General features: G+C 35.5%; 1 protein-coding gene and 1 non-coding gene across 4 annotated transcripts; both read left to right on the top strand.

Moving 5' to 3' along the window:
- The first annotated feature begins 112 nt into the window (after positions 1–112).
- Positions 113–21790, top strand: LOC140152698 (protein phosphatase 1 regulatory subunit 36-like). 3 transcript variants are annotated; one of them, XM_072175158.1, is made up of 17 exons: positions 113–302; positions 460–527; positions 7520–7555; positions 9658–9747; positions 10878–10999; positions 11243–11309; positions 12005–12103; positions 12456–12596; positions 13197–13239; positions 13468–13550; positions 15252–15389; positions 15997–16026; positions 16637–16726; positions 17752–17817; positions 18055–18159; positions 18943–18995; positions 20044–21790. In XM_072175158.1, the coding sequence occupies exons 1-17, from the start codon at positions 273–275 to the stop codon at positions 20121–20123; spliced, it is 1341 nt and encodes a 446-aa protein (XP_072031259.1). In that variant the 5' UTR covers positions 113–272; the 3' UTR covers positions 20124–21790. The 3 variants fall into 3 exon arrangements, with proteins under 3 accessions (XP_072031259.1, XP_072031260.1, XP_072031261.1); XM_072175159.1 differs by having other exon boundaries at positions 116–302; positions 20047–21790; XM_072175160.1 differs by lacking the exon at positions 7520–7555 and having other exon boundaries at positions 117–302.
- Positions 622–694, top strand: Trnav-uac (transfer RNA valine (anticodon UAC)). The gene has a single exon. It is a non-coding gene; the product is annotated as a tRNA-Val (tRNA).
- Positions 21791–24609: the final 2819 nt, after the last annotated feature.

The raw sequence follows: 24609 nt of genomic DNA, 5'->3' as shown, positions 1-24609 counted from the left end.
CTTTCAGAATTTCCATGCGTCTGTGACACCTGGTGCTGACAGTCACAAAATAGGTCTAGCGCCCTCTGTTGATTAACATTCTCATGTTCTCTCAACAAGAGTGCACACGTATATATTTTTCCTAATTGATGGAGTCTTGTTATTCTCAAAAGTGATCGAGGTTGTTTCCAAAGCGATGAACGAACGCGGATATTCCAGATCTAACTTATCGACGACAATGTATTTTTTCCGAGTATCTCTTTACGGCATTGAAACGTTAGCAACTTTTTGAGATGGCAAAATCTGTAGCAATTGTTGAGGAGGTATGTGTCGATGAATAAACACGCATATCAAACAATATGACAAACTTGATGAACTCGACTCGCATGATGACTCGAGCAGAAAACTAGTACTACTACTGCTACTCGATCGAAAACATTCACCGTAAAATCACATAAATATTACCTTTCAATTTTACAGATACCCGCACCAAGCACAGGCCGATGGTATTGGAAAGAAGAATCAAATTCTCTAGAGTTTCAAGCGAGGTATGACTAAACAATGTATTATAAAATTGTTTGAGTTGACATTGTACACAGTAGGCCTATAAGTAATACATTTTTCCTGCCTCAAACACGGCGCGGTTCCGTAGTGTAGTGGTTATCACGTCTGCTTTACACGCAGAAGGTCCCCGGTTCGAGCCCGGGCGGAACCAAAGAGCCTGGAATTTTTTTGGTTCCATCATATTTTTTCTTCTCATGTAATATCAGTCTATTGGGAGGTTAGTCAATATTTTTAAGCCAGGTTGTCTTTTTTTTTTCTTCTTATTTTCGCTAGATCATGCCCGGGTTAAAAATAAAATGTACCGGTACATATATTTTAGGGGTGGTGCAATAATTATGTGTACCACAGGGTGGGGAATTATTATGGGGGGGGCAAATATTTTTTGGGAGGCCAAAAGGGGGGGGCAAACATTTTTGGCAGGTCGAAAGGGGTCAAGCGATTTTGGCAGGCGAAGGGGGGGCAAGCGATTTTTGGCATAGATATTTTGGGCACCGTTTCTATATTGCACCCTAAAAAGGTGTAGGAGGAAAACGTTAGGAACACATTCAAATATGCAAAATTTCCTGCTCGCTACGCTCGCATTAATAATATGATAAGACAATTTAAGATTTAAAATTTGGGTTCCCCAAAATCTTGCATATTTGTATAAGGGGGGAGGGGATATTAAAATACCGCACTAATTTTTTGGGATTAAAAAAATATCAAGTTCTGCCAAATGAAACATAGCTCAATCCTAAGGCACATTCTCCGATAAAGTGTCCAAAAAGCCAAATTTGTGTCGCCCATAGTTTCAAGTCGTATTCAGACTTGTTTCGTCAGAAAGAAATGACTTTTATTAATATAACTTATACTTAGGAGTTGCTTACTTAAATGTGTGAGGCTAGAGGTTGTAACATGCCTAGAAAGTATAAAACAATAAAGCTGATTATGCATATCCATTGTTTTCCTCCATGTCGCCAGCCAAGGTGCGATCCGTATATAATGTGTCCCTGTTAAGCTATACATGCGCGCAAATAATAATGGATTATAGGTACTTTTCATTAGCTGGTATCATGCCCTAATTATAAAGTATAAAACATCACAACGCAGGTTATTAAATTATTCCAACAGGTCTTTGAGAGTATGTCGCCAATATTGTTCACAGATACGTTACCATATTTCTAATGGATAGCAATCTGTCAAAATAACTAGCTATATGAATGTTCTCATATGTGATGGATCAAGTAGGCTCCATAGTTATATTATATATGTGGTACATAACACAATGGTTTCAAGTAAAAAAAAATCAGGTCTAATAATGGCAAAAAATCCTGACGTTACGTTCATGTCGTCACAGATACGTTACCTAAATTCTACTCCCCTCGGAAAAAACGCTGTAATAAATGAAGCCAAATACCATACCAGACTTCAGTACATTGGGTGATGACTGATCAAGTATGAGTATTAAGTCGGTAAGTTTTACACTTGCACGATTAAGACAAAAGTGTGAAAGGGCTTCACAGATACGTTACCACTGATACGTTACCACCAATGCGTACAAGTAATATTGCTCAAAAATAAAGTATTGTTGAAGACAAGCTCTTCATAAGTTTAACAATGTTTCTCTTGTCTATGGAAATGAACAAATTGAAAGAGTGGAAAAGTTTAAATATTTAGGAGTTACCTTTGATTCACATCTATCATGGAATGAACATGTAAATTATTTATCTTCTAACATATCCAAGCGTATAGGAGTTATTCAGTAGAGTAAAGCAATACCTTCCATGGAAAACTGTCAAAATGCTTTCATAAGCCCTTGTCTTTCCTCATTTTGACTACTGCAGTTCTGTTTGGTCCAATTTCAGTGCCTGTCACAAAAATGAGCTCCAAATTTTGCATAATAGGCTAGCCCGAGTTTTGCTCTCTGCAGACATTAGAACTTCAGTAGACAATATGATGAGGGACCTAGACTGGGTTAAACTTGGCTGTAGATGGGAGCATCAATTACTTATTTTAACTTTTAAATGTCTCACACAAATTGCTCCTAATTATCTTTCATCTCATTTTACTTTCACTCATTCTACACATTCCAAATGTACAAGGGGTCAGTCTCAAAACAGTTTGGTTGTTCCAATATGGAAAACCTCTTCTGGAAAGAAAACTTTCCTTTACAGATCTTCAGTTGCTTGGAACAATCTTCCTCCAAATCTTCGTATCAATTTTAATTCAATGAGTTTGGGTGGATTCAAAAATGCAATTGGTCTGCTATAAGTTTTGTATTTATATTTTGAGCTCAACATTGCTGCATTTTGTTTTGTATCATGCATGTTTGGTTCTTTCATTTTGTATAATATATATATTTCTTATTTTGTTATTATCATGTTCATGTATTATGTATATATATATAAGTTTAATCAGGTCTTCCAGGGAGACCAGTACATTTGTATTGATGGAATTTCCTGAATAAATAACGAATAAATAAATAATTGAAAAATCACCCATGCATTGTTTTGTGCTCTGAAACTATTAAAGTTTACGATTCTGGATGATTTTCATCAATTCTTCGTGGTTGGAATTTTGCAATTACCGAGACCAAACTTGAACGCTTTATCGGAGAATGAGCCCTAAGGCCCATGAAAGTCAATTCCGAGTTTATCATCACTTTTTTTGTCCAGGTTGGTGAGGTGACTTTTTCATTTTCATTATTTCATCAGATTTCATTATTGACCTAAAATGCGTGTTGATTTAAAGCAAAATGGAAATAAATGCGACGAAAAAAATTTCACGAAAGGTAGGGACTAGGAAAGTTAGAAAAGAGCCTGGTTTTGCTTCCAAGTTATGAATTTATATGTTTTACAAACAAAAGTATATGTTTCCAATTGCTAGAACTGGTGAAAACACTGATACTTTGAAAATAATGAATTATTTTGGCATTTTTGAAATTTGACGCTGGTATTTTTGGTTTCCAAAAAGTGACGCGGGCGGGGGACGGTAAACTCGGAATCGACTTTCACGCGCCTAATCATTAATTTAGTCCTAATTGGATGGAGGTAAAAGAAAAAGTTCACTATTTTAATAATTTCTTGAAAAAAGAGCCAGAAACATGCTTTTTTGCATGTTTTCTGACAGTCTAGTCACAAAAATCACAGACTTGGAACAAGTCTAAGCATTCAAAATCTTGAGTATATGCTGAAATTTTTGCTCTAATTTTCACTTTTTTGTGTTACTTTAATTAAATGGTTGGGTATACTATAAGAATGAAACATGTCTTTTCCAAAAATTAGAATGCATAAACTGAAATTAGTCTTAGTACAAGTCTTTGGGCTTGATTGTCACAACATATGAAAAACACCCTAAAAATGCATGTTTTTGGCCCTTATTTCCAAAAATTAGCCAAATATTAAAATTTGAATTTTATTGCTAAGGACCAACTAAAGGATTAGGATTTAGCTATGTTTCATTTGGCAAAACAGGATACCGGAAATATTTTTTTAATACCAAAAAATTAGTTTTGAATTTTTCTGGAATGGGGAGTAGGCAGATATAAAACAGGGCTGTCAACTTTTTAGAATTGTTTGGCGTGAGACACTGTCAAACAGAGGTGTACCGGGACGGAATTATTTTTTGTCGACTACAACGTTCATTTTGACCCATGATTATTTGAGTCATGGTGCACAAGAATCTAAAAAGTGGGGGGGGATAACAAATTATTTTTACGATGCGTGAGATTTTACTCATTTGACAGCTCTTTGTGTGAGATTTACTACCTAGGCGTGAGATTATGCTACCTTGGCGTGAGACCGTGAGAAAATGACCGAATGCGTGAGACTCACGGCCTATGCGTGAGAGTTGTCCCTGATATAAAGTCCTGTATTTTGGCCTCGGAACTTTGCTCAGGGGGGCTTCAGAGTTATGTGGGGGCTTAAGGGTAGACGAGGTATTGTTGGTCGAAGCAACCTAAAACTCGATTGGCATTATCTAGATCAATATATTATTGAAAATTAACACCTTGATGTTTTGCAAAAGTTCATTCTACAAATCGTATACTTTGCAAACTTGCTTAATTTAATGTTGTTAATGAGTTATGTACGTTTTACAAAAGTGTTGTTGTTTCAGCCCTCTTTACAACGTAACTCAAGAACCGCAGCACCTATAAAAGTATATCTGATATTTTAATTCTTCTACACGCTCGCTATGAATTGAGCAATGCAGTTTTTGCCAAAGCGCACTACCATTCGTAAGATGCTGTGAACTACCAAATCACAACAGTTTAAAATAATTAATAACCTTAAGGCTAATGAAATGAAATGATTAGTTTCCAGTCACATTTTTTTCAGTGAAATATGAGGTCATGATTTCATTATTCATTATTTTGGAAAATTTCATTATTGTCATTATGTCAACACTTTCATTTACATGGCTATTAGTATTACCTGTATTGTTGATGAAAGACCATCTCAAAACAGGTATTAATGCATAAATCATCATTACAGACATTTTGCAACAGATTGAGTAAAGATTTGAATTGGTTTTGATTAAAATGAAAAGAAATTCATAAATGAATTTGCATTTTTTGTAATCACTAGAAACATGATGAGGTAATCCTTACATTTTCATTATTTACCACACCCTCTACCCCTACAACTAAGAAAAACTGCTGATTATGATCAGCAGGGGATGTCAGACATTTTGAGAGTTTCAATTTTGATTATTTCCATCTCAATTTTCAGATAATTGACTTTTTTATGAAAATAATGAAAGTTGTTTTAGTCAAATTGAAAAGGTGATGCGGGCGGGTGACGGGAAACTAATAATTTCATTATATACGCCTAATGGCTAAAATTGCCAAAAAATGGCTGATTTTACATGGATTTAACAAAGTGCGCCTGGGCTTCAGCACCTAAAGCCCCCGGACACGCCACTGTTACAAATTGTGCAATTTCTTAATTTTTGGCCCCCACACATATGTGGGGCTTATGTTATCATCCAGATGGTTGCCTGTTTCTTTGTTTGTTTGGCTGCCTGGTTGTCCAGGCGGAAGCAAATTCATTAATCCACTCTGCAGCTCCAACGCAGTACCCGATCAACTTCATTAGTATGTCTTCAGAATCTTGCATCCTATACCTTAGTACATAACCTAATTGTCCGATAAATGTGTGTATCGGTCACCTGGAGCTACAGGGTTTTATCATATCTGTAGCCTCTTCATAGAGTGCATAGTTCATATACTTTATGTGTAAAAGTCTCTTTTGGTATGATTTTTGTTTGTAAATGTGAAAATCACATTTTGACCAAAAAACACATTTTTTGACCAAAAATCATATTTTTGACCAAAAATCACATTTTTGACCAAAAATAGACATTTTTGACCAAAAAATCACTTTTTGACCAAAAATCACATTTTTGACCAAACATCACATTTTTGGCCAAAAAATCACATTTTGACCAAAAATCACATTAATTTACTAAAAATCATGTCAAAATTCATTTTTGACCAAGAGTTGCATTTTTGATCAAAAATCATGTTTTTTTACTAAAAATCATGTTTTATCAGTCTCGCTAGAGTTTTCAAATATCACGCTCGACTTCGTCTCGCATGATATTTGAAAACTCTAGCTCGACCGATAAATTCAGGTATCGCACTCAATCCGTCCAATTTTATATCAAACATGGGTTACATGGTATGGGAATAGGATGTGGTAGCGTGATGTGCTGTTTAGTTTTATGTCATATTATTTGCATATTTATGAATATTAATGAGCTTATTTGCATATTTTGCCTAAATTGTCATTAATCCACTCTGCAGCTTAAAGGCAATACTCGATCAACTTCATTATTATGTCTTCAGAATCTTTCACAAGTTCTAGCAAAACACGATTTGCAACACTAAAATTGTTAATATTGTACCGATTTTGCACATTTTTTATGCAAAGCCGGGATGCAAAGTTGGGTAGTCGTGATAAACTTTTACCGGAAACCGCTTCACAGGCGGATTTAGTGGTATGAACCCTTTAGAGCCGAATTTTTGGAAGGTCATTTTGGGGTCATCCAAGGTTACCCAGGGGTCACATGAGGTCAAATTACTAAAAACTGTTGTATGGGCATCCAACTTGGTGGGTACAGTCAACATTTATAGCCAAATTTTTGGAAGGTCATTTCGGGGTCATCTGAGGTCAAATTACTAAAAACTGTCATATGGGCACGAAACTTAGTGGGTACAGTCAACATTTAGAGGTTTTTTTAAGGTCATTTTGGGGTCATCCAGGGGTCATCTGAGGTCAAATTACAAAAAACTGTCGTATGATCATGAAACTTGGTGGGTACAGTCAACATTTAGAGCCAAATTTTTGAAAGGTTCTGGGTCACCATGGGTTGTTGCAGGTTTATTTCTACCAAAAGAAATCGCGAAACAGGCGGTTGCGAAATTCATTTACTTCTACCAAAAGTAGTCGCGAAAGCAGGCGGTTGCAAAAGCAGGCGAGACTTGTGGTTCGAGAACCGCCTTGTCTTCTGAAACAAACTGATTTTGTTTTTATCTTCAAGCATTTGTTATTTTTAAAAAGCTGTTACCCCAATACAAAATAGAACATTTTTGGTAATTTTAAGGAAATATCTTTATTTTTGGCCCCTGATATTCACTTTGCCCCACACACCCCCCTTAAGAAAAATGTTGGTGATGTCACTGACTGTGTCAAACTTTATATTCTATTACTTCCGTGACCCATTATTATTTGTCGAAACGCATCACGGCCAGGGCAACAAACTTAATGTTTTTCTCGCATAACAGAGCACAGCAAAGCTACATTTACATTTTTAGTGCCTCGGACACATATTATTTGGGTGTAAAGGATAATGCATTACCCTTTATTTCTTTTATATAATATTTGACCTTATGACTCGGGACGGGATTTGAAATACCAGTACAGATCTTTTTAAAAAAAGGTATGATGTTATGGTGCAGGAATTGATGCAATCCTATTCTGACTCTTTTCTACAGCTCAGGAAGTCAGAGGTCTCCTTCTAGACTTAATAGGTGAATTGTATGCTTGGATTAACACACTCTCACATGGTCATTAATTATGATTTTGCACAAGTGTGATTTTTGGTGATCAATATTCTAGGCTTGTTCAGACGATCGCTTGTAAAGTCACTTGTAACTACATTCAAATGTAAACTTGTATGTATTGCCCGTCTAAACGTATTGCCCGTATTGCCCTTGTGGACACACACTCGCTTGTAGCATAATTTAATTGCTGGCTCGCTTGTAAGTAACATTCAACAGTAGGCTACCGTCTAAACACACCTATTGATACTTATCAAGTTGACATTGATTGAAGTTTGTTCTAACACCATATTGTCTGTTTGCTGCATCTGATCCAATTGATTGATTGTTTTATCAGTTGATTGATCAATCAACATCGATTTAACATTGATCAACATTGGGCATTGTTCATTGATAAGGGGTATCATGCATGACCAAAGATTCACGTAAAAAAAGTCTTTTTTTTTTCATCATCAGGCACTGATGATGATATTTATCATGAATCTAAAACCAGGAAATTTAAGAAAAAATGTATACTGGTGAAATAAATCAAAAGTGTTTAGAGTCCTATGAGAAATTGTATCATGACATTAAGGTCAAAAGTGCTGACCTTTTCAATTTTGTGTTTTCCCAGTGAAAACAAGGTCCAGAAAATGAACGATAATGATTTACTTGCTAAGGAGGGTAAAAATAATGTCACTACTAGTACTTGTTTAGGGTGGGATATAAATTGCACTTGTCATACTTACTTAGGGGTGTAGTTTCAGGCCTTGCAAATACTTGTTTTGGGTGCTTTTGAGAGTTGTCGTCACGCGTGATACCCCATTGTCAATGACATGTAGCCCACCCCTCCCCCCACCCTAGTGCTCTCGGGCCCTTGTGCAGGGACTGTCTTTTGGAATTTGCAGGAGAGCATTAAATAGTTCTTCTGGAGCCTTCAAGGAGAGCTGTTTAGAGCATTTACAATAGAATATAAGGAGAGAACTAAAAAATCACTCTCCTATATCAGATTTAAGGAGAGCAGTAGAGAGTGATTGCTCTCGCTCTGCTCAAAAGGCCCTCCCTGCTTGTGAAAGAGAGAGAGAAGAGATAGATCAGAGGAAGTTTTGATTGACAAACTGCAATTTTGTTTTAAATAGACATGGCCTTGAAGTGTGTACTAACATGTGTGACAACTGACAAATGGCAGTTTTGATCAATTTATTGCACTTCATTATTATGTTGAAGGGACATTTGAATGCTAAATTAAACCTAATTATTTGATGTGAACTGGAACTTTTATTGTGCATTGATATTAGGTGTGACACTCTTTAAAGGCCCATTCAGTGATTTGCTCATCCAGACAATTGTTAAAATCATCAAAATTCAGATTTTTGTACCTTTCTCATTGTTATAGATGTGCTAAGAAAATAAGGCATTGAACATGAAATCTGTAATTTATATACTGTATAATATACATGTATTTGAATGGGGCCTTTGACAATACTGCTGGTTTTCTCATTTTTTGCCAAATTTTTCACTTCAAACATACCTAATTTTAATGACCTATCCTTCACTTTTAGGCAATTTATAAACACTTTTAATTTTTTTGCACTTTCGCTGAGATCACTGAATGGGCCTTTAATATGCTTATGGGAAAAAACTGACACGCATTTGAACATAGGCCGCTGGAATGAAAATAGAATTTTTTTTTGGTTTACCTCCTTTGTTTGACTCCAAGTTAAAAGGGGGACATACTGACAGGGAAAACTAACTTTTTTGGAAAATAATTATCTATTTTTATATGGATATGTCACAATATTGCTTAAATGTATCATGTAATATGTTTAGCATGTAAGGGAACAAACCAATGGTTTGATAAATGTCTTATAAAGGTAATGGGAGGGGGTCAAAAAGTCTGAATACATTTGTAACAAAATAGTTAAAATAGTGTTCAAAATTGGCCTTTCTGGTTGGAAGTTTCAACATTTCACACTTACGTTTCGGAGAGGGATGGAGGGGGTCAGCTTCCTTTAGAATCAGCAGGCTATCATTGTAAGGACATCGTAAAAATTTTGGTTTGTTACCTAACTGAATGTTTTTTCTTGAAACAGTGCCACAACTGGCTTAGATGGAAGGGATAAAAGAGGAATCAGAAAGAAGACCTTAACATTTGGAGACAATGGTGCAGCCAAGAAAGACAGGTATAGCCTATATAATATTAGACTACTCCAGTTGAAATTCATACATTCCCTATGGAAAACATGACCTTAATCATGTTAATCTTCCACACACAGAGTATGAATTTCAACTGGGGTTACATGAATGGGTGACTCAGTAGTAGACAGCTATTTCATCAATGCTCAGAAGTAGATGCCAGTTGTAGATAGCTACTTCATCAATGCCCATATCATTAGTAGATAGCTACTTCATCAATACCAATATCATTAATTTATCAGTAGTAGATAGCTACTCATCAATACCCATATCAGTAGTAGATAGCTACTTCAGCAGTGCCCATATCAGTAGTAGATAGCTACTTCATCAATACTAATATCAGTGGTAGTTAGTAACTTCATCAATACCAATATCAGCAGTTGATAGCTACTTTATCAATGTCCATGTCAGTAGTAGATAGCTTCTTCAGCAAATGTACATATCATTAGTAGATAGTCACTTTATCAATGTCCATATCAGTTGTAGATAGCTACTTCATAAATACCAATATCAGTAGTAGATAGCTACTTCATCAATACCAATATCAGCAGTAGATAGCTACTTCATCAATGCCCATATCAGTAGTAGATAGCTACTTCATCAATGCCCATATCAGAAGTAGATAGCTACTTCATCAATACTAATATCAGTGGTAGTTAGTTACTTTATCAATGCCTATATCAGAAGTAGATAGCTACTTCATCAATATTAATTATCAGAAGTAGATAGCTACTTCATCAATACCAATATTAGCAGTAGATAGCTACTTCATCAATACCCATATCAGTAGTAGATAGTCACTTTATCAATGTCTATATTAGTAGTAAATAGCTACTTCCATCAATGCCCATATCAGAAGTAGATAGCTACTTCATCAATGAATATCCATATCACTAATAGATAGCTACTTCATCATCAATAGTAGATAGCTACTTGGCCAGTATCCATTTCTACTTCATCAATGCCCATATCAGTAGTGTTGCACTTATTGAAAATGTGTTGTATTAAATAGATAAAAAAAAAGCTTCATATTCATATTATATAATCAAATATTGGTTTATTTTGTCTACAGAATATAAAGTGACTCGTATTAATTTTGTGTCTCATTTCTCACTAGAGCAACTTCTGGGAAAGGGCAGGGTAAAGGTCAACGTCAAGGTCTGGTGAGCAAGTCGGCCAGATCTAATGCTAAAGATAGGGCCAACAAGGAAACCACGGTCACATTAACAAGGTTAAAAGGTATGTTTATAAGATTGTTTGTACACAGTACAGTTTCTGTGGATTTCGATCACATTAAAAGAGAGTGGGAAGGGGTGCTTATTTGCTTAGATTACTTTTAACCTGTTTAGGGGCGAAAATACGTTTAAAAAAATACTTGGAATTTCTTGGAGAAATACATTTTTTGCTACAATCTGTGTGTTCTAATATCCTGTTAATTCAATTCAATGTTTATTTTGTAATTTTCCGTTTTCATTTTGATAGATGTTGTACTTGCAGCTTTGCATGAAGTCAATTATTCCACTGATTCATTTGAAATGTGTTTGTTTGGGTAAGTAAACAATGGGGAGAATACGACTATTTTGTAGTAAATTAATCATTCAACAGTACTTAATAAATATAATTTGTTTACTTTAAACAGGAAGCTCCGCTTGGCCAGTTCTCCACAGAAGAACTGACTTTTTACTTTGATGACAGACAGAACAGAATTTACATACATATATATATTTTAACCTTGTCTAATTCCCTAAGGAACTTAGACCAAAAGCGGGTCTTCATCTTTAATGGCACTCTCAGTGATCCCAACAAAAGAACAAAAAATTTGTAGTGATACCTAAAAAGTGAAGGATAAGCAACAAAATTGACCGGTGTTTTTTCACATGAAACAACTGGTAAAATGGAAGAAAATGGCAGTCTTGATATATCGTTCTATTCAACTATATTATAACTATCCATACATTACCCAACATGTTGTTATTAGGTTATTTTCAATCTACACCCTTCTCTTTACAAAAATGCAAAAATCTGATTTTGGATGCTTGTTAGATTTTCTAATTTAGTGAATCACTGATAGCAACTTACATCAACATGTGTAATAAAAAATTATGATCGGTGTGCCACTTTGTGAAATTCCTAGAAACTCATGACAACACCCATGTTCACTGTAATACTTTGCAACACCGCTATAAATGTAAGGAGATTGCTACATGTAAACAACATCACAATGTTTGCTTCTATTTATTACAGATTGGAACAATTTGATGAATTTCTCTTGGGTCTTTTGAATTACTTTGCATGTTTCTTTGATAAATTAGCTCTGGAAAGAAAACCTAAGCCTATGGCTACGTAAGTAGATCCCAACTTTGATTATATCAATTAAGTATTTAATCACTGTGAACTCGAGTATTCCAGCGGTATAACTCTCAACCGGTAATTGTGAGGTCAGGGGTTCAAACCCTGCTGAGTCCTGATTTTTTTCTGCTCTATCAATTTATGTTAGTTTGCCCGAGCTTCATAAAGTCATTTATATCATATTTACTTGAGTTGCAACATTTATTTTTGATCCTCGCATAATTAATTGTATCTCAAATTGTCTTACGCCCTGTCAGGGTGAAGTGTAATAGGCCGCCCTTTTCTTTATTAATTATGATTATTTAAAGATTATATTTTGCTATTGTCATTAATTTACATTGATTAGAGAACCAAGCCTATCAGAGAAAGCAGCCATGGCCGAAATCCAGACCCGTATGTCAGTTGTACAACGTAAATTATCAGAGAGTTACTGTGTTCTCATATTGGGAATAGGCCTGAAGGAACATCATCACATGGCATGTGGAAGGTAGGCTACCAAGTTAGCTATATATAATCAAACTCTGATAATGATTGTGTACCCTTTAACCCAACGCACAGGGTGTCTCCTCTTAAGTGGTATGGGGGCACCGGGGCAGACACCGAAACCACCTGATATGGGTTAGGTTAATATTTTTCCACACCTGCAAGGTTCTCCACATGGCTGATGTAAAATTTGAGCCAGATTTTTATGACCTGTGATGTGAGGTAGCCTAGAAAATCACATGAAATTTTGTAATATGAAGTATGATGCCCAGCTCTATTTGCTTCAGATTAACTGCTCAAAATCAAAGTCAGGTAATAATTATGAGAATGCTTCCTTGTGATAGTGATATTGTATTTGGGGTGTATTTCTGGTTACGTGTGCAATAATGTGATAAATAAAGCAAAATTACAGTATGTGTTAAAGTGGATTAAACAACTGGCTTCAACATTTTTTCTTGTGGATTATTTTAAAGTATGCGAGGTTTTCTGCCTATGGTTAATTTCATTAAAAGCCATACATTGCACTTTTTAATGTAATTTTGAGATTTGTTTTCTATTGCAATTCAAGATAATGTACATGTATGATTGTTTCTCTCTTTAACAGTCAACGTGTATCATCGACATACAAAGACAGAGAAGTTTATGAGGTTAGTAAGGCTGTTTGCACCAGAGTTTCTCTTGTATGTAATTTGACAGAATTATGCGTACGGTAGTTACTAGTTTATCCCCTTTTAAATTATATATTACAGTAAATACAATATTCATGTGTAGATATGAAATTATAATAAGTGTTTGTTTGGGAGTAATGCTATATCTCTTGTTTGTCTTTCATATTGAATAGTTTTAATTCTTACATATTTCTATATCTGCTGTAGACTTTGTACAGATTCTGTGTGCATGTTGTTTGGATTGGCTTTAGAAGAAAAGAATATGAACTGATTAACAAAGAAGTAGGAAGGTGAGTGACAAATTTGTAAAACAAACACAAACTTTAAACATTTTAAAATCCTACAATTTTGCTATTTCAATGACAGAAATGTTTATGCTAACAAAACAGTGTTGACAAAGTAAGTTGAAGCCCCATTCAAATACATGTAGGTAATTTCTCTATTTAAGTAGAGAAATTACAGATTCATGTTAGATGTCTTACCTTGTCTTTAATTCATGGCTTTTGGCGTAACCACTAGCAGGTTATGTTAGCACATCATTGCACCAACAAATGTACCAAAACCTGTATTTTGATGATTTTTACAATCTTCTGGATGAGCAAATCACTGAATAGGCCTTTAACACCCAGTATGCTGCTGAAGATTATTAATTAATGTATTTGGGATGGTCAATTTATTCAACCCCCAATATATCAGATACTAAGTTAAATTGTTAATTGTTAAAATTGAAACCATGTGACCAAGGGGACACAAGTAATGTTCTGTACTTACAGATATGTATTTGCAACAAGGTAAGTATTGCATTACGCATTTTCAGGAAAAGTGTAGTTTTTCTGATCAGGTGAAACTTCGGTTGGGTAATTTTGCAAATTAGTTTGCAATGTGAATCAAAATTGTTTGCATTTTTGGCTTGAAGAAAACTTGTTTAGAGGCAAACTTTGTTATAATTATTTTATTTAAGATATTTTTGTTTAGGGTGTATTTTTCTGGTAGGCTTAAACTTATACTACTCTTAATACTACCCACATACAGCCTGTCTCAAAAAAAATTGTGCAAGTGAAAAGCGCCCTCTGTGGCAATTAGAAAATACCGTTGTGACATAATGCTTACATCAACGTCAAGGGCATAGTCTTGGCTCTCAAATGCCGTTTAGTCTGTTCAATTTGCTTGTTTTAATCACGAGATATGCTTACTTAACAACGAAAGGGTAAAATCCCAATTGTGCCACTTTTACTAGGGAAGAGGGCTGTACATGTAAATCAATGATAGCATTAAGTTTATCAAGAGTTCCTTCGTGAAATTAAAAGAATGCATCAATTACACAAAAATTCAAAATTGTTTTTAATGTTTTATCATGATAATGGTATAATGATTCTCTTTTTCCACTTACGACAAATTAAACGATAAATAAATATTTCACATTCTCCTGTAAAATTAAATACATGTGCATGTCAATGATTTTACCATGGTAAATATTGTTTTCTTTGTCATTCAAGACATGTTAAAAGACAAACAAATATTGCACACTTATAGAATAATGAACTTTGACATTTTCATGAAATTTGAGAAAATAATGAAATTAGACAAAATGATGCACGCGCGCTGGTGTTGATGCGTCTAATGCACGAGCCCCGAAGGGGGAGTGCATTAGACGCATCAACATCAGCTATCATTGATTTACATGTACAGCCCTATTCCCTAGTAAAAGTGGCACAATTGTGACTTTACCCTTTCGTTGTTAACTAAACATATCTCGAGATTAAAAAGAGCAAATTGAACAGAACAAACGGTATTTGAGAGCTAAGACTGTGCCCTTGACGTTGATGTAAGCATCATGTCACAACGGTATTTTCTAATTGCCAGAGAGGGCGCTTTTCACTTGCACAATTTTTTTTGAGACAGGCTGTATAAGACAATTTATGTGGAAATAAATCAGATCTTCTGTTTTTCTGTTCTTGGGTTTTGTGTTCATTTCCTGCCTGTATTTGCAGAATGCTCCGATCTGACGCTTTCAATCCAGCATTGAGAGTGAAAAATGCTCCAGATGATGAAGACATGACACCCTTTATTGATTTAGATTCCTTCAACAAGGATGTTCTTTCACCAGCAGAATACAGGAGACAGCATGTGTAAGTATAGGTCTGAAAAAGGGTCATTGTACTTAAGCAGGTGCATCATAGAATACCTGGTATAATTTTGTCCATAGTCATTACCATTGACTTAAACATATATGTTAGTATTGGTGAAGTAACTGCTACTGCAGTTACTAGTACTGATGAAGAAGCTCTATTATACTGCTGTGTTTATGAAGTAGCTACCTACTGCTGATATTGATATAAATGATGGCTCAATCTATCTGCTGCAATTTGACTCTAATTTGACTCACTGATTATGACAGGTCTTAAAATACTTTTTTTTATTCTTTTGAAAAAAAAAAATTCTCCTGTTAATTAACTTTCATGGCTTCTTTCAGGATTTAGGAGCTATATACCCTTAATTACCATTTATTTTGAACCCAAAGCCTCAAAATAGTTTTCTTTCAGGGGCTACTTTCTATTAAAAATTGCACCCATAATCAAAAATATTTAGGGCTATTTTGGTATTTTCAGGGGAAAATCACCCTCTGCCCCCATCTATATTGAGCCCTGGATTATGATACCACCTTTAAATGGGAAACCACAGCAATGTGAATTTTTGTTAATAGCATCTTTTTTCCTGTGTTTTGTTTCTATACAGCCACAGACCAGCCATAGCAAGTATTATAAAGTAAGTACTGGAGGCTAGACATACAATCAACATAGACACATTCAATCTGCATGTTACATGCAGCATTGGAAATAGCTGGGATCGCGTAGCAAAATGCTACACAATTTTGGAGTTGAGTGGCATTTTTATGCCATAGACTTACACACTGAAGTATGTGAATGTACCAAGAGAAAAGTAATGAAAGCAAATTTTGCTACGCATAAAAAATGCTTAATTCCAACACTGGTTACATGCACAGACAAAAGAGAGAGGAGGGCGGAGAAATAGAGATAGTTGGGAGAGAGAGAGAGAAAGAAAAAAAACCACACATTTATTAAAGTAAAATAATTCATGTACATGTCAGTAAACTTACCTCTTGGGCCAAAATGTGTTTAATTTGTGAATATTGTAAATTCATGTGCAGTGTATTTGTTTTGAAGTCATTTTAAAAGCAGGTTAGTGGAAACTCTATGGGGAATCTGTCATCCAGTGTCTGGTACTTCATCTTCAGTTCGGTCATCATCAGACATTTACCCTCTTTGTCCATTCTTTTTGTTAAATATTGTAATTCAGCCTCTGTAAGTCACTACTGAATGATATAACTAATTGATATTTCTATTGTGTTGTACAGTAAACGATCTCCTGTTTTAGTGTCCATGCTACCGACACCTAAAGAAGACAAAGGTTACCTGTTTGGCAGGATGCATGTTGGCTCATCTGGGTAAGCATACTTTTATCGTTCTTTCTTTTATTCTTTTTTTTTTCCCATCATAAATGGGTGCCATGCAGAGTGCCATTAGACAGTGATATAGCAGACCGGCGGCACTCTGACTGTACAAATTGCCTATACCAATTCTGAGGACAAGAACTGTGTAACAGTCGTGATTCCCTGCTTTGTACGCAGCGACAAGTTCACAGTCTGTCTATGTGACAAACAGTGCATGTCAGTTAGGGTCAGAGGACAGTTGGCTGCTGTGCACCACCCTCCTCATAATAAACCTTTTACGATCACCTTTTTGTACCGCTCGCAGAGTGTGATGTCTGCATAATAACAGCCTATAATATGGGCATAATAGCTCTGCCCAATGAACCACATACATCGCTGTCAATCATTGGCGCATTCTCTAAATATGGTCATATGATCGTCATACTGGCTATAAGTCACCTTTTGCAATGGCCGAGACAAATCTGTGCATGACAGACTCTTAGACACTGTCTATGCTCTTACACAAGGTCCTGAGCTAACAGTGTTCGATTTTCATTATCTGAATCAATATATTATTGAAAAATAACACTTTGGTGTTTTGTAAAAGTTCATTCTACAAATCATATACTTTGAAAACTTATTGTTGGTAATGAGTTATGTACGTTTTACAAAAGTTGTTGTTTCAGCCCTCTTTACAACATTACTCAAGAACCACAGGACCTACAAAAGTATATCTGTGATATTTGAATTCTACTACAAGCTCGCTATGAATTGAGCAATGCAATTTTTGCTAAAGCTCACTACCATTCGCAAGATGCTGTGAACTACATTTTTTTGTTGCTGCTTTGACCAACAATACATCGTATACCCTCAATTTAGTACTCTCAGAAGGTGTTTCATTTTCTGCAAAGAACTATGAGGATAAAAGAATATATCCTACTGTCCTGAATTCAAAACCCAAAAAAACTTTGAACAAAACAATTTTCAGCATCTCCAAACATGAAGTGAAATTGCTATTATATTGCATTATTTTTAAACAGAAACATAGAAGTTCCACCTGAGGATGATGATGGAGGTCAAGGGTCAGCAACATTATATAAGAAAGAGTAAGCTACATGCATTAAATGATCTCATTTAAAGTACTTCTGTGTAGTTGTAAGTAAATAAAGCTGCTAGTTGTTGTTGTTGTTGTTTTTGTTGTTGTTGTTGTTGTTGTTGTTGTTGTTGTTGTTGGTTGGTTGTTTGCTTACATTTTTAGCTGTTTGTGTATTTGTTAGTGTGATTGATTACTTACTGAAAGTGTGTGACTTTGACCCAACTTTTTGGACTGTTTAATTTTACAGAGTAGGAATCCTTGGTGAATCAATAAGTCAATTCAATCCAACCACCCTGGCACCAGTTGGATCTGAGGAAAATGAGGAAAATGAAGAATCTGACTCTAAAGAAGAGTAAGTTATCTGACTCCAAAGATGAGTAAGCAGAGTCAAATTTAAAGAAGTATTTTGAAGTGCATGTTGAATAAATTAGGCGTTCTTTAAATCCATACCCGCTTTTAATAATTGAAAAGGGGAAATAAGTTGCACAAAACAAAGTTTCATACAGAAAAATGTGTTGGTAGTAAATGAAATATACTCAATCCAGCTGGTGATTTTACTAATGTGCTCGGGTGTATGAGACAAACTATTTAATTACGGTGGCCTAAGAGACATGGGGTAAATACTTAGACAATAATAACTGCGCACCATCTATTTTGAGTATTTTTCCATGACCTCAAAATAGATGGTGCAAAGTTATTATTGTCATTCATTACCGTCGTATCTAATATTTTGAACAAATCAAAATGGCATTTTATGTTATTTTATGCCATAAAACGCTGTTAAATATAACCAGTTTTAATCATTGTTGTAACCTACCCTACAAAAAAATCAACCAGGCGAATATAACATTCGCACCGACAACAAGAGCTACCAATCACAGAAGCGCGACGGCATCGCGTAAGCGTGTGCGTTGCCATAACGCGTAGCTGATACACGCACGCGCGCGCACTCCACGCAGAAGTCATTGTTGCGCGTCCGGAGGCATTGTGAGTTATTAATGACCTCGCAATTAGTGCATGGTCAGGCAATCAATTTCTTTTGATTGGATTACAGGCTTCGCGTATATTAATGAGGTTATGAATAGGCTTTAAACATGTTTGTAACTTGTCATGAAACTTATTGGTTCCATTACAGGTCTGCTTTTGCTCCTACACCTGGCAATAAGACAAGCCCACAAACTCAATCAGGTAAGAATTATTGTGTGTGGGGGTGTATTTGTGTGTATGCATGGTTTTTACAGGTGTGTAGATGTACATACACACTGAATATGGATGTGTTCCCAATACACTTCCCATCTGGAATAGCTAAAATGCATTAAATTATTACCATCTAATACCATCTTCTGGACTGCTGCTCCCTCTCCATAGGCTTAAAAGGACTGACACTTTTTGTTGTGTACATTTTGCCATCCCTCAAACCTTGCGGCCAGGGCGTAGCCAGCTTTCTTGGTCAGGGGTGGCAAAATAAAATTTTGAGGGCACAGACGAAAAATAAATTGCATCATACATACCGGTACATAACCGTTTTTGTTTTTAGAGAGACTGTACATGACAAAAAATTTTGTATTTGACACTATTTTCGCCCATGATTGGGATAAAAGGGACTTAATTGTGACAATGTGCACGCGCAGCGCGCAAATATTTTGTATTTTGCACTATTTTGGTCCATGATTTGGTTGAATTTTGGTGGAAAAGGGGCTCCTTGCCCTTTTTCTTTTCCTTTGCCTCCATATTTTCTCTTCATTTTTTGCCAGAGGGGCACTTTTTTCTTTCATTTTTTGTCAGGGGTGGCACTCTGCCCCCCTTGCCCCCCTGCTGGTTACGCTACTGCTTGCGGCCCTAGGCAACTACATGGGTTTTGTAGCTGTAGTGCAGGCCCTTGTGTCTGTGTAATAGTGTACATGTGGGGAGGTGGGTGTATGTGAGTGTTTGGGCAGGTATGTGATTGTATGTATATATACAAATGATAAAATGAAGTCCCTACATGTTATAGCTTGTTCCTATACTCCTATTCAGTTATTATTTGTAAATATCAGATATATAACTTTTCTGGGTCTGGCTGGGCTATAAATTAAAAAATTCCAGATATTTTTGTAAAAAAAAACACCTTTTTTTTTTTACTATTTCTTGAATAGGATGATATTTATACATGTGATACATCTCAGTGTGATAGATTGTCTGAAAATACAAATGGTATTATAAACATTTTTCTCTTTCCCATCTGTTTTATTCCAAGCAGGTGGTGTCGACAGACGGATGCCAACAGGAATGTCTCAAGCTGTGACGGATGTGTTCTCTGATGATGAAGACGATTAATTACAAGAAATCAGGAAACATTGACATTTTACAGCCAGATTGAACTAAACTTGTAGCACATCCTTTTGAATTCAAGTCTTTTTGATATTGTTCTTGCAAGTTTTCTTCACTTTGATCAGTATCTCAAGATCCAAAGTATGGAAATGTATATGCAATTTTAGAATTTGGCTGCAAATAACTAATCACATGAAACACTTCCTGTAAATGATATGATTTTAAGGGGTAAAATCAAAATTGTGATGGGAACAGACACATGTTATTATTGATGTTGGTTTATTGTGTATCTTCACTGATGATATACATTTTTTGAACCACAAATGGATGTTCATATCTTTTTAGCATTTACATGGTTGACTTGTCTTGCTTGTATATTTGTGATATAAGTCAATTGCTCAAATACTTTTTATTTTACGATTTCAGTATTGGGTTTGTTCTATTTTTTTTTACTTGTGTTTGTATGTTCTTACATTCTTACAGTATTTCACACATTATGTACTTGTGGAATCATAACAATTTTGTTAAATATTGTTTTGTTTAAATTGCATTCATCCTAAGAGAAAACAAGTTAGTTGTGCTTCAGATGGCACAAATTTCCATATTATAATATAAACACTTTTCAATCCAAACCACTGTATCCTTGAGACCAGTGGTATAATGTACTTTAATGTGCCTCATTTAGATTCTTGTCATCTGATCAGCTAAAAGTGCAGGCATAGTTTTGACTAGGCGATGGGTATAGTAAACTCGTTTGATGCCTGTTGCCCAGGTAACACCCAATGGGCGATGGCATGGTCGATCTGAGTGTATGCCTACATCTATTAATTCAATCATTATGATGCCCAGTTCGGTCAGAAGACAAGAATCTTTGTCATGAATCTTTGTCTGTAACTGTTACTGTATATAAAACAAATATTGACTGCTTTAAATTCGGGGCATTGTCAAAATTAAAGGCCCTTGATTATCTCAAAACCATGCTATGGTCCTTGGCACAAGTGCTTCTGGCCATAGCACAGTTTTGGGATCTTTGCAGACTTTAATTTTCACCATGCCCCTCATAGCAGTCAATATAAAAGTGTGGTATATATTATTATTATTATTATTATTATTATTTTCAGTAATTATTATCTATCATGTGGCAGTGATATATCGTGGCTATATGGGCAATGAAGCTTAATAGGATACCAAAAGGGACCCACATATTTCAATGAAATTTATCACATCACAGATTTTGGGGAATATGTCCCCATGTGCCCTTTAAGCTATGCCACTGCCAGAGTATGAGTATTATGTGTATTACGCAAATGAATTTCAATAATATATTAAATAATAAGGCAAAACTATTATTATACTCCATGAAATGCAATCTTGGTTCCGTCCAACTAGTTTGTTACTGTATATTCCGTCCATTCCATATTTATATTGATTGAATTATAGAGCAAGGTTTTCATATTTGTAGTTAGTCTTGATTACCGTCCAAACATGTTCATGTGTACAATACAAAGTAGGAGAGGCATGTACTGACCATGATGGGGCAAGAAAGTTTAACCCTGGTTCGAAATACCAGGACAAAATTAACCACAATTTGCAATTTGTTATAAAATCAAGTTTGTTTTGAACCATTTCGTATTAAAATTGAAAATTATGGCATTATGGGAGTAAATCAGCAAGAGAATGGTTGAGTCAACTGAATGCTGGAACACTGTATGTGGGGTACTGGTCTTTTTTTCCTGCAATATAATATTAAGGGTATGTGCCCCATCATGGAAGTATGGTCCCATGCCCTGTGATGCTATGCTATTGCAAGAGTATGTATTCTTAAGGGCTCAGATAGTGATGTTTGCACAGTATTTTTGTTAAACCTGAGAGCACATCAGACACACCAAATTGCATTCTGAATGTGAGGTATGTCCTGATGATATCAAGTAAGTTTGATTTTTTGTCATTTGGGATAGAATACAGATTTTATGGCAAATTATTAGAAAATTATATTTTTGACATTTAACAGTCCTCAAAGTGAACTTCAGAAATCTATAATGATCTGTATTTAAGTGTATGTAGCCGGGAGGAAAAGCCATCCATCATATGAAAATTTTGACCTTCTCTATTGAAGATATACAAGAATTTTCATGTTATTAGATTTAAAAAGTTTACAGGACTGTTAAATGTCAACAATATAAAAACAAATATCAATTTCTAATAATTTGCCATAAAATTTGTATTATATCACGAATTTCAAAAAATCAAAATCATTTGATATCGGAAGGACATTCCTCATACAGAATGCAATTTGGTGGGTCTGATGTGCTCTCAGGTCCCACACATATACTGTGCAAAAGGGGGTGGCCGACCCCTTAATGGATTTTATTATATGTATGGATAAGAAATTAAATTTGAATAATTATGATAAGGCAAAATTACATTTTGTAAAATGCAATTTTGGTTTCCGTCTAATCGGTTACTGTATATTCCTTCAATTCCATTTATGGTTCATGAATTATATGACAAGAAATAAAATTAATCTTCATGATTAAAAGTGTTTTATAGAATTAATTTTGTTTTGTATGTGTACAAATTCTCAGAGCAATGTCTATGGACATTAGGGCTGATAAAGGATCACAGAATTTTCACTTAAGGCCAAATAAAACAAGAATTCCTGAAAAAAATTGGTGTCAGTTCCAATTTACAATGTAATTATTATTTGAATGTAATGTAAAAGATGGAATTGCATGAGAAGTTTTGCACTGCAGCACTGACAGGAACATTTAGTGGTAGTTCATTTATTATTAAATAATTATACACTTACATACGTGTTTTGGCGCAGCGTCAGCCTTCTATTCTAGCTAAAAACGTTTTTAAAAATAAGAAATATGCAAATGAGGTAGCTAATTTGCAAATTTTGCGACAAAAATCACATGGGATCTTAAGACTGCCCTTACCACCATCCCACCAAGTTAAATCTCTATACGCCTCACCAGTTCCAAAAATGGCAAAAAGCCTTTTAAAATAAACAAATATGCAAATGAGGTGGCTAATTTGAATATTTTGCGACAAAAATCACGTGGGATCTTAAGACTGCCCCTTTACCACCACCATACCAAGTTACATCTATATACCCCCTACCAGTTCCAAAAAATGGCAAAAAGCGTTTTTAAAAATAGAAAAAAAAAGGGAAATGAGGTGACTGATTTGCATATTTTGTGACAAAAATAGCATCTGATCTTAAGACTGCTCTTAACCATCACCCCACCAAATTACAAATTACATTTCTATATAGTTCCGAGAAATGGCCAAAAGCAATTCGACAAATAAAATAATAGGCAAATGTGGTGACTAATTTGCACATCTTGCGACAAAAATTGCATCGGATCTTACGACTGCCGCTTACCACAACCTCATCAAGTTACATCCCTATACGCCTCACCAGTTCTGCGAAATAGCAAAAAAAAAAAGCACCCAAAAACAATTTTTAAGTTAAATATGCAAATTAGCTACCTAATTTGCGCCAAAAATTGCATCAAGTCTTAGGGTAGCCACTTACCACCACCCTACCAAGTTATACCCCAATACACCTCACCAGCTCCGAGAAACTGCCGCTTACCACCAGGGTCTGGCTTACCACAACCTCATCAAGTTACATCCCTATACGCCTCACCAGTTCTTCGAAATGGCAAAAAACAACAACCCAAAAAACAATTTTTAAGTTAAATATGCAAATTAGGTAGTTGCGCAAAAAAATGCACCAAGTTTTTGGGCAGTCACTTACCACCACCCTACCAAGTTACACTCAGATACACCTTACCAGCTCCTAGTCTACTGTAGTAGACCAGTTTAATTTATCATTCCCGAAATTAATCTCTCTGACCTGATCATGGAAAACTCATCATTACCTAGCTGGGGGGTTTTCAACCCCCCGAGCTAGGTACTGTTTTGCTATCCGATCTTTCTTCTTTCTTTCTTTCTTTCTTTCTTTCTGGCAATAAATTTCAAAATGCTTCTACTCCTACATGTTACACCCTACAATTACGTAACTTGCACATATATATTGGCTATATCCAGTGCCCATAGTGTCTCAACAGAATTGGGGTCAAAGGTCATTAAAGGGGCATTTCCGGTATTTAACCAAATATCTTCAAAATACTTCTTCTGCCACATATTATATAGTACAATAATGTCATTTGCATATATGCATCGGCTATACCACACGCTTATAACTTGCATACAGAATTGGGGTCAAAGGTCATTAAGGGGTAAAATCTTACAATTGTATTATCTGGACATCTGTAAGGGATATGGGGCTCAAACTTGGTGACAACAAATCTCATGACCAGGGGAACATTTTGCAGGGGTCAGGTCAAAGGTCATACAGAGGTCAAATTTAAGAAATGCATTTCCTGTACATCTGTGAGGAGTAGGCCTACTGGGCTCAAACTTGTTGACAACAAACTTAATGATCTGGGGAACATTTTGCCGGGGTCAGGTCAAAGGT

Source organism: Amphiura filiformis, chromosome 5, assembly GCF_039555335.1.
Source record: "Amphiura filiformis chromosome 5, Afil_fr2py, whole genome shotgun sequence".
Classification (NCBI taxonomy): Eukaryota; Metazoa; Echinodermata; class Ophiuroidea; order Amphilepidida; family Amphiuridae; genus Amphiura; species Amphiura filiformis.
Note: the sequence above shows the minus strand (reverse complement) of the source record. Positions and strands in the feature narration are given on the sequence as shown.